Genomic DNA, 10,594 nt, shown 5'->3' on the forward strand with positions numbered 1-10,594 from the left:
CTCTGCTCTTCTGAAGCTCTTCACGGTATGCCTCTTCTGAGGCTCTTCACGGTAAACTCTGTAGCTTCCCCAGAACACACACAGGAGACAACATAAGTATCTGTTTTTTTCTGATTAGTTGGTTTTGGGGTAATCATTAAGGAATAAGAACTGTATAATCTGTTACAGACTGAAGTCTACCTTGAGGTTAAATGAGGACAAATGGTTATAAACTGTTATGTACCAACACTCAACATTCACATGACGAGAGGTGGCAAGGCTGGACCCCACCCACACCCAGAGCCAGTGTCCTCCCTCTCTTCATGGCCCCTGAACTCATGCCCCGGATCAAGCCCATCTCTCCTTACATCTCTCAGTTCTACAATTTCTCCTTCAGGCCTACCCACATTTTCTCCTCAAAGACTCTCCTCCTTTTCAGTGAAATTACTTCTTTGTCCATCAATGGTAACTACAAATCTGTTTCTGGACAGACGTGGTAAAGATAAAGCATGTTCTGGTGAGTATAACTTTAGGGAAGAGGCATGTATGTAAGTGGGACTATTTTACCATTGCTACTCTTTTAAAGTTGGTTTAGAATATTTTATAAACTCCAGAAGCATGATGTCTCAGATGTACCCAGGGCTCTGGGCTGTGTTGGTGAGTGGAGCTCTATGCTGGGACATGGGGCTGCAGGGACCTGCCTTGCAGACCTCTGTTGGGGCCTTACCTTTTTCCCTTCGGTGTCCCCACAATAAAACTGCTCAGCTTTGGTCTTGCCCATCACCACAGGGTCAGCAGCTTCAAGGTGGGAAGGATTGGCTACCAGGGACAGGGTGATGTTCCTGTCGGTCACACGGTTGATCCTCCGGTGATACATGCCCAGGTGGTACTTCACATCCCCAGAGCCCTGAAGGGGTAAATGGTGGGTTTGGACCCTGGCCAGGGAGAGGCTCTCTCTCCACAATAGCCCTTTAATATGGGATTTCTATTCCCAGGACCCCACTGCAGAAGGATGAGGAGGCCTTTTCCAAGGATCATTCCCACTCGGGGCACAAAAAGGTCCCTCAGCCAGGATGGACATCTTTACACTTAATAGGAGGACCGTGGGGCCACCGAGCCTTGGACTGGAAGGTAGGCCACTGGTCACCTCCTTTGTTCCGATGCCAGAACTATTCCAACAAGGTAAGGCAAATCGCAAATGGCACAGAAGAACTGAGGCCCTGGCAAATCTGAGAAACATGTGAGCCAGGGGTTGTGTATATGCTGGGCCTATGCTGGAGTGTCTTGATACAAGTATCTCACCTCATCAGCTGCCTCCAGTTTCGAATCGAACTGACAGAAAATCTGCTCCAGCTCCTTCCTGATGACATTCGCAAGCACGTTCAGCCGCCCCCTAAGACACAGGAGCGGGCAGGTGGGATGAACAGAGCCAAAAATCATAGCTCTGAGATGGCAGGCAAGGCTGCTGCAATTCCCTCCCCTCAACCAAGACATGGCACCTCTTTGGTTTGCAGCCCAAGAATAGCCCAAGAACCAGAGCCAATGTGGGCACTGAGCCTCTGTCCACTGGGCACCTGAGGTCACAACACAGTGGGCAGTAGAAAGCCAGAAAGTACAGAAATGCTGCGAGCCTGTGGCCTCCTCAGCCTCCATTACCTCCCTGTGCTTCCCCCATTCCCATAGTCTTAGCCTTCCTCCCAGTGTCAGAAAGAGCCTTCCCTCCAGGTTAGACCTCAACAAGGGCACTGGGGCTTAATTTTTATAAAAATGCAATGAAAGGCCAAATGCCAATCTGAAACCACATGTGGTCTTGGCTGTGACAGTGACTCTGCAGAGTCTTCCACAGGCAGGGGTGTGAGAATCCTCTGAAAACAAGACACTCTCACCTACCCGATGAGCCCAGGCTCACAACTGACACTTGAGGAGAGAATGGCTGCTCGCTCAGTGCTCCCACCCAGTGCTTCCTATGCAGCCCACGGGATGGCAAGAAACCAGTGGGAAGCATTCCCAGCAGTACCTGTGCGGCATGCCCATGATCACGTAGTCTACTCCATTCTCACTCGACTTGTCAATGATGGTCTTGAGGGCAGGGATCAGTACCTCACAGCCTTCCAGACCAAAACGCTTCTCAGAAGACCACTTCCGTTGCAGGAACTCTTCAAACCTGCATAGGGAACCAAGCCACCTTGGAGAGCAATGTCACCAGGGCCAGACTTTGTCACCAAAGTCAAACTTTCCTGAACTACAAGAGGGGGTTCTAGAGGCTGACTACTTGCCTGGTGTCCCTTCACATGCATGTGCTGCAGCCACACCCATGCCCTGGACAGCTCACAGTCTGCGCACAGGCCCACAGCCCCCACAGCCCCAGGCCAGACCCGTACCTGGTGGACCGCACGAGCCTGGCCAGCAGGGTCCGCTTCTCCTCGTTTGTGAATTGCATGATCCCGGGGGTCTCGAACTTCTGCCGGATCCACTGGCACTGCTCCAGGTCATTGATGAACATGAACTCCACCCCAATGTGCTGGCAGTAGGCCATCTATTCCACACAGACACACACAGGCAAGGTGCTTCCAACCAGATCTGGTTGAATGAAGACTACTAACTGCCCACTCAGTCCAGAAGGCAGGGGAGTGGGGGTGGGGAGGGGGCAGTTTGGGGGTGGTGATTCCTTCTCAACTGTATCTGAGCCAGGTGAGACTGATGGAATGGAGATGGAGTGGTTGCCAGCAGCTCACAAGGCCATGAAGTGCTTTCCTCAGGGACCTTGATCACTTGCACACAGAGAACCTCTTGGCTCTCCAGGGGCCAGGCCAAAGAACAACCTCCGTTCTCCTCGGTTCCCTCCATGGCAAGAAACACAGACCATATCAGCTGTGGGAATAGGTCCTTCCCCAGGGAAGGCAGGCTGTCCTCAAGGTCAGACCTGTGCCCAACACCCGTGATAGGAAATGTCCACATGCTGCCAAGGGCTTAACAGCTGTTTAAAATTTGCAGGCTTTCAGATTTTTAACTTCCACTTTTTAATAACTGACTGTTCTGGGAAACTTCAAAAGATGCAGAACTGACAGAAGTCAGGGTCCTGAGCAGACTGAGATGTCCTATACAAAATCCATCTTCCACAGCTAGGGAAAGTGGCAACCAGCTCTATAAGGCTTGGTGGGACAAAGCCAGGAGAGGAGAGGTACCATAAATGGGAAAAGGCACCAGGCTCCTGGGGCTGCCCTAAGCTAAGTCTAGTGTTCCTGCAGAGGTCCATGGCTTGACCTGCACAGGTAAACTGGAGGACCAGGACAAGGGTCTGAAAGCAAACCCCAAGTTAGAACAGAGGAAAAAGGAGACAGGCCCTGTTGCAGCAACAATGACACTTGACAGACCCCGGAAGACATCTTGAACTGTCATCACAACAGCCAATCAATGTGTCAGGTCTGCCCAGCAGCTCTTGTCCATGATTCCATTTGGTTTTCACAACAGACAAAGAAGCCAGCTGGGAAAAAAAGGATTTGCTGAATCTGAGCTCCTCCCTGTTCTCTGCAGGGTGAGGGTGTGCCATTCCTAAATACATACTCTAGGATCAGGAAATGAAGCAAACTTTGCCAGAACTCAAAATTATGACCAACCTCAATACTCTAGTTATCACTCTAGACAGCAGAAGAAAAATCCTGCCTAAAAACAAAAAGAAAATACTGCTGGGAAAGACCCAGTATTTTTACCAACCCCTGCTTATGATTTGAATATTTGTCCCCTCCAAGTCTCATGTTGAAATTTGATCCCCAACATGGTGGTGAAGACTAATGGGAGGTGTTTTGGTCATGCAAGTAGATCTCTCAAGTATAGTTTAATGCTCTCCCTCAGAGTTGAGCGGGGTTCTCATTCTATTAGTTCCCAAGATAACTGGCATCACCCCCCTCCACCCCATGCTTCCTCCCTTACCATGTGATCTCTGCCCATATAGGCATCCCCTCACCTTCCAACTTGAGTGGAAACAGCCTGAGGCCCTCATCAAATACAATGCTAAATCATGAACTTTCTTCCTTTTTTTGAATTGGAGTTTTACTCTGCTGTCACCCAGGCTGGAGTGCAGTGGCACGCTCATGGCCATCACAGCCTCCACCGGCTGGGCTCAGGCAATCCTTCTGCTTCAGCCTTCCAAGTAGCTGGAACTACAGGTGCATGTCACCATGCCTGGCTAATTTTCTTATATATTGTAGAGACGAGGTCTCACCATGTTGCCCAGACTGGTCTTGAACCCATGGGCTCAGGCAATACTCTTGCCTCCACCTCCAAAAGTGCTGGGATTACAGGTGTGAGTCACCATGCCCAGCTAAATCATGGGTTTTCTAGTCATGAGCCAAACAAACTTTTTTATCTTTATAAATCACCACTCTCAGGTATTCCTTTATAGCAACACAAGATGGACTAAGACGACCCCAAACCATTATGTCCTAACCTTTAAGATGATAAATTAGGAACTTCTAAACTGGATGCATACCCCATCCCTCACTTCAGAGCCAGCAGCAGTCCACTGTTTCATCCAACCTTTACAGATGTTTGGGGGATCCACAGTGTCCCAGTCTACTGACCAGTAGAAGAAAGTACAGTTCTGAAGAAACCCATTCAAGAAGACATAGCCCAGCTCAGAATGGCTGCTGACAAGAACCTTCAAAGATGATTCATGTTCCCGGGGTACACGTTTGGGTCGCAAACTGGCTGTCTGTCCATTCTTTTTTATCCTGGCCCCAAGTGACCAGCTGGGGAGGAGTGCTGGGAAGGCTCTTCCCTTTGTCACGACTACTGTCCACAACTGCAGAGGTGGCAAAACGATGCTGCCAGGGCTCTTACCCATGCCTCTTCCTTCTCCCTTTATGACTGACAGAGGCGGAATTTCTATTATTGAATAAATAAAAGCTCAAAGGAAACTACTTGGTTAAAGGCTCTAGAAATCAGTATCTCCCCAACATTATCAGCATTACTTGCGCTATTAACTTGTAGATATAGTTATCAGGCTACTGGATAATGTTTTATTTTTCCTGTTCTTAATTCTATCTCCAGTAGAAAAGGACAGAGAGTGTTAGTGGCTGATTCTGTTTCTCGAATGAGAAAAATTTTAGGAAGCCAAGTCACATTTTCTCTAATTTTTAAAAGAGATGCAAGTTGACTATTATGTCATGTGATCAACGTACGTTCTGTCTAATTATGCCACCAATATAACACATATACAACATTACACATAAATAAAGCATCATCATCAGGCAAGGTAGTGAGCTGTTTACACAAATATCTGTAAACTGCTGTGAGAATGAAGTCTTCTAAAGCTGGGGCCACTCTGGATATAGGAGATGTTTTGGCCTGGGCCTTCTGGGGTCCAGGACTAATTGTCCCAAGACAGTAAGAGCCAAATCCAGGACTCTGGCATCAGCTGAGTTGAAAGGCAAGCAGCCCTTCAAATCCTGCGGCCTCTCTATCTGCTTCAAATGACACAACTGGGACTACTTGGGATGTGAAATTCAGAGAGGAAGTTAGCCATAGGGGACATCAGCACCCCTGCCTGATTTTCCTTTCTGGGAAGGAAGGTGCTGAAGGGGCCCCTGAGATGACACACTGTGGCTTGCTATGAATACAGTGACCCCAGGGGAGCTTCCAATGAGAGTACATGCTTAACAACGAGCTGCTAGGCTCCCCACTGAGGACTCCTCTGAAGTGAAAGGGGCTCTCAGGGCCAGATAAACAGGAAATATGCTGAGGGAATGGGGTGGGACACAAGAGCAGCCAAGTAATTTGGGAGCAGGGCTTCTTGAAGAAGAACTGTCTATATGGGGTGCCATTTGTGGGGACATAGACAACACGAGAACTTCTAGATCAGCAATATCCAACAGAAACAAAGTGAGCCCCATATGTAATTTGTCTTCCTAGTAGAAACAGATGAAATTAATTTTCCTATTTGACCCAACGTATCAAACATACTACCTTTTCTTTTTTTTTTTTTTTTTTGAGTTGGAGTCTCACTCTGTCACCCAGACTGTAGTGCAGTGGCCGCTCCATGCCACTGCAGCCTCAACCTGCTGGGCTCCGGTGATCCTTCCACCTCAGCCTTCCAAGTAGCTGGAACTACAGGCGTGCGCTACCACACCCGGCTAATTTTTGATTTATTGTAGAGATGAGATCTCGCCAAGTTGCCCAGGCGGGTCTCGAACCTGTGGGCTCAGGCAATTTACTCACCTCAGCCTCCCAAGGCACGGGATTACAGGCTGAGCCACCGAGCCCGGCTACCTTTTCAATATTTTAAAAAGTTATTCAGGTATTTTGCACATTTCAACTGCTTGATGTGGCTAGTGGCTCCCATGTTGAACAGGACTAAAGATTATGGTTAATGTCGTGACACTGGTGCAGGTAAAGGTGATAGGAAGAACCCAAAGGTTAATTCACCTCAATTTACCTTGGCCACTCCCTCTTGGTACCCTCGCCCTACTAGTGACCACTTCCCACTGGCATCTACCTCTCCTGCTGACCATTTCTTCCTGACACCCCATTCTGGTGCCACCTCCTTCTGGCTGACCCCTCTTTTCTGATGCTGGCTGGCACTTAGGTCTGGTTTCCACCCCCTTCTCTCCTACAGGCCTAGAAGTGAGGAAGGCAGGCAGTGAGGCAGCTCCAAACTGAGATGCTGACTGACACTGCAGGATGCTCATCACAAACTGCAAAAAATGCTGTCACCTGACCCTCAGATCTTTTCATGCCACTCTGCAGCCAAGTGTGGAACCAATGAAGAGAATTTTAAAATGAACCTCACTTGCTGTAGCAAGGGCTAATCACTGGGATGTAGTAGGGGGTTCGGACTTAGGGGACCTGAGCTGTGACCTGGGTACTGAGGGTTCTGAAAGTTCCCAAGGTGGTTCTCATGTTCAGCCAAGGCAGAAACTACCTCAGAGAGTGCTACTGGCCAGTGTGGTTAAGCCTAGCCTGTTAGGCACATCAGGTGCTACTGAAGGATCCAGACTCTTCATGACACAGGACCTCAATTCTGAGAAGCCCCATTCCAGAGCATTTTCTCAGTCTGCTTTAACCTCAGTTCTTTAGCTCTGAACATCAGGAGCAGTATTAAGTAATAGTAACAGTTAACTCTTGGCATGGACTGCTCATCAATCCCACTCTCCCCTCTGGAATGGGCATGGAAGTTACCCTTGCTACGACTTGCCCAGGAAGGCAGGACTGGACACAGGCGGCTTAATACCTGAGCCATGACTTTTAGTTGTTGTCGCTAAAGTTATGTGTCTGCAAGAGTTCCCTATCTACAAAAAAAAAAAAAAAATTTTAAGTTCCCTTTCCCTTACTTTTTAAAAAAAAAAGATAGGACCAAACAACAAAAAAATCGAGTTTTGAGGCCATCCTGCCAGTGCAGGTTCTTAGCAAGGCCACCAGACTTTTCTGAAAACCGCTTTGGTTCTTACCTCCAGCCGGCGGATGATCTCTCGCAGAGGAAGCGCTGACTCCTGTCCCCCGATAAAAGTGGTGGTGGGCAAGTGGAAGACCTTGTCGAGGTCAGACTCATCCAGGCCGTAGAACCCTGCAGGGCGATGTGGGCAGGACAAGCCAGATGAGGAGGGACAGGGCACAGCCATGCAGGGGCCACAGTTTATGGAAAGAGAAAGGAACTCCTCAAGGGAGCAAAAAGGAAAGAAAAAATTCACACAAAAAGCCCCTGATATATATGAAAATAAGTAATACTTCAAGGCCAGAAACACAGACTTCAGCAATAAACGGAAGCTGAGAATATTACTGGGTTTCACAGGTAAACCACAACAAAATTCAGAGTATGCATGTATTTGTTCAGTGTGTCAATTGTTCATAATATAGAGACAATTTATTTCAAAGTCTCAAAGATAACCAATTTTGGGGGTGGGAGGAAAGAGCCACGAAAAGGCACTAAGTAAGTCAATAAAAGATCAAATAAAAAGTTACAGAGGAAATTAAAGCAGAAAATGAGGAAATGATATAGAACAGGAGATCATATATGTATTATATGACAATAATATGTGTATGTGGTAAATGACAAAAAGTTGAGGGACTAAGTGAAGGAGAAACAGTCACCAGAAACCAACTGGTCTTAGAAGAGCTGCCCAGGAGGGGTCCAACACCGGGCAGCAGCACAGTGGACAAACAGCCCTTGGCCTCTGATAAGGATGGTCCTCTTCTGAAATTTACAAACTACACATTCTAAGCCCATTCTGCAGGCAGTACTCAGCAGTCACAGGTCTAACACTCCCTCTCCCCAATCCAATCACTCAATTGGAGCACTAACTATGGGGAAGATGCCTCTTCATCTGAAAGCATATTTCAAATTGATAAAGAATAATGATGGAAGGGCTCTTTTTCTGGCGTTATGTGCTTGTTTCATCTTGCAATAATTATCAGGGAAGAAAACTGTCACATGACACCATATGTTCTTTTTTCTTGTTTGGCATCTACCTGACATAATATATCAGCTAGAGTAGGGCCAAGAGCACAATTCAAGAGTGACTAGCAGTGGAATAAATTGCACCAGGATCTTCTCAGGTTTCAGGAAAGAAAAATGAATCTGTAAACAAGGATTCTGCAAGGTCTCCAACATCTTCACAAGATGAAATATTCTCATTGTCTCCCGGCCAACTTAAGGGTAAAAATAAGAGCCACTGTGAGACATAAGGGCCCAGCACGGAATTAACACAGTAGTTTACAAACACACTGTGTATTTGAATCTCCTGAGAGATTTGTAAAAATGCACATTACCAGGATCCAAGTCTGGTACTGATTCACACTGAATCCCCCCAGGTGATTCTGATTCAAGTTGGGTTTGGGAACTACAGTATTTATTGATAAATACTTTAGGACAGTTTTTAAGTCTTTTGGGTTTGGGAACTACAGCAATTTTTTTTTTTTTTTTTGAGTTGGAGTCTCACTCTGTTGCCCAGACTGGAGTGCAGTGGCCACTCCCGGCCACCGCAGCCTTGGCCTGCTGGACTTCGGCGATCCTTCCGCCTCAGCCTTCCAAGTAGCTGGAACTACAGGCGCGCGCTACCATGCCCGTCTAATTTTTTGATTTATTGTAGAGATGAGGTCTCGCCAAGTTGCCCAGGCAGGTCTTGAACCCGCGGGCTCAGGCAATCCACTCACCTCAGCCTCCCAGGGCACAAGATTACAGGCTGAGCCACCAAGCCCAGTTTACAGCAATTATTTATAAATACTTTAGGACAGTTTTTATGTCTTTTTTTTTTGAGTTGGAGTCTCACTCATTCTGTCACGCAGGCTGGAGTGCAGTGGCACGCTCACAGCCACTGCAGTTCACAGCTGGAACTGCAGGTGTGCACTATCACACCCAGCTTATTTTTTGATTTATTGTATAGATGATGTCTCACCAAGTTGCCCAGACTGGTCTTGAACCCCCAGGCTCAAGCAATCCTCTCGCCTTGACCTCCCAAAGTGCTGGGATTACAGGCTGAGCCACTGCACCTGGCCAGTGTTTAGGTCTTAAAAGCATTCTCTGTGTTTTCCAAGTTGTTTGTTTTATTAAAACAAAGGAAATCTGGCTTTTTTTCTTAAACCTGAAGGGTGACGATGGTAGTAGTGACTTAGTTAAGCATGCCCACCCATTTCCTCCAGTTATTCTGTCAATAATGAAGACACCACAATCACTTGGGACTGGGTGATGCAACAGCTCTTGCCATTTATGACCCAGCTTTTGGTTAACTGCTCTATGTGTTTATGAATGAAAAACAAAATTATTTTTGAGAAATCTGTCCTAGCTGATGAAAAAACCAGACCAGGGGCAGATGTGGGGACCAGAGTATCCAAACAGTGCCCATTTTGTTGGAAAAATAGCTGGACTGTGATTAACCAGTCACGGGAATGCCCCCAAGATGAAAACTGTGCACTGGTCACAATCTTTCAGCATGAAGACCCTGTGAAGTAACAGTCTGCAGATATCCCCAGTCTCATCATGTGGTCAGGTGGTGATCCTTCTTCTATCATCCTGAATTCACAGTTCTTGGGCTGTATTGCTGAGTCGTGGAACTGCAGGCCCACTTGTAGTCCTTTAGACATTTGAGAAATTAAATCTATAGATGTGTACTTTGGAACGGTACAACTAACAATCCTAGACTCCATATGTAAAACAAACATAAGACAACCCTGAAAGGGAGATAGAAGGCAGCAGACCAGCTAGGGAGGTCTCAAGGCAAAACACAGCAGGGAGGTCCCTGGGTTTCCTTTTGGCTTTGAATATCCTAGACTAGGAGCAAAAGAATCAGCAATCCCAAAACTACAAGAGGTGTATTTGATAACAAAAGCCCAACAAAAGCGGCTCTCAATCCAAAGAACCAGGAAAGAGGCAACCTAGCAAGACAAAAAACTTTTAGACAGTAACTGCTCTACTCCAGCAAAACACTAGAAAAAACACTGTGGCCATATGCCCATCCTTACCAGGTGAGTCCCAGCCCCCAGCCTCATCCCTGAGGTTTCAAAGAAGGTCCAAGAGAGAGCCCCAAATTTCCTCCCCTCTGGGAGGTAATGCATCAGCCCTCTCCCCCTGGTCCAATATTAGTGGAGACTTGATATTGCACCAGAGCAGTGTCTAGAGAAAGTC

The 10,594-nt window shown here is 47.2% G+C and overlaps 1 protein-coding gene across 2 annotated transcripts in view; it reads right to left on the reverse strand.

Annotated features, from left to right (window-relative positions):
• OGDH (oxoglutarate dehydrogenase) overlaps positions 1-7,649 on the reverse strand; it is a 32,446-nt gene extending 24,797 nt beyond the window's left edge. The window contains exons 1-5 of one of the 2 annotated variants that reach the window (XM_008066874.1): positions 7,425-7,649; positions 2,361-2,515; positions 1,997-2,143; positions 1,282-1,372; positions 707-886 (exon numbers count right to left, since the gene is read on the reverse strand). In XM_008066874.1, coding sequence (XP_008065065.1) covers positions 707-886; positions 1,282-1,372; positions 1,997-2,143; positions 2,361-2,515; positions 7,425-7,595 — 744 coding nt within the window. In that variant the 5' untranslated portion in view covers positions 7,596-7,649. The remainder of the gene's footprint in view (positions 1-706; positions 887-1,281; positions 1,373-1,996; positions 2,144-2,360; positions 2,516-7,424) is intronic. The other variant, XM_021717013.1, reaches the window with a different exon arrangement.
• Positions 7,650-10,594: the final 2,945 nt, after the last annotated feature.

The sequence above is a fragment of the Carlito syrichta genome, unplaced genomic scaffold (genome assembly GCF_000164805.1).
Source record: "Carlito syrichta isolate Samal-C Ts95f unplaced genomic scaffold, Tarsius_syrichta-2.0.1 Scaffold309173, whole genome shotgun sequence".
Classification (NCBI taxonomy): Eukaryota; Metazoa; Chordata; class Mammalia; order Primates; family Tarsiidae; genus Carlito; species Carlito syrichta.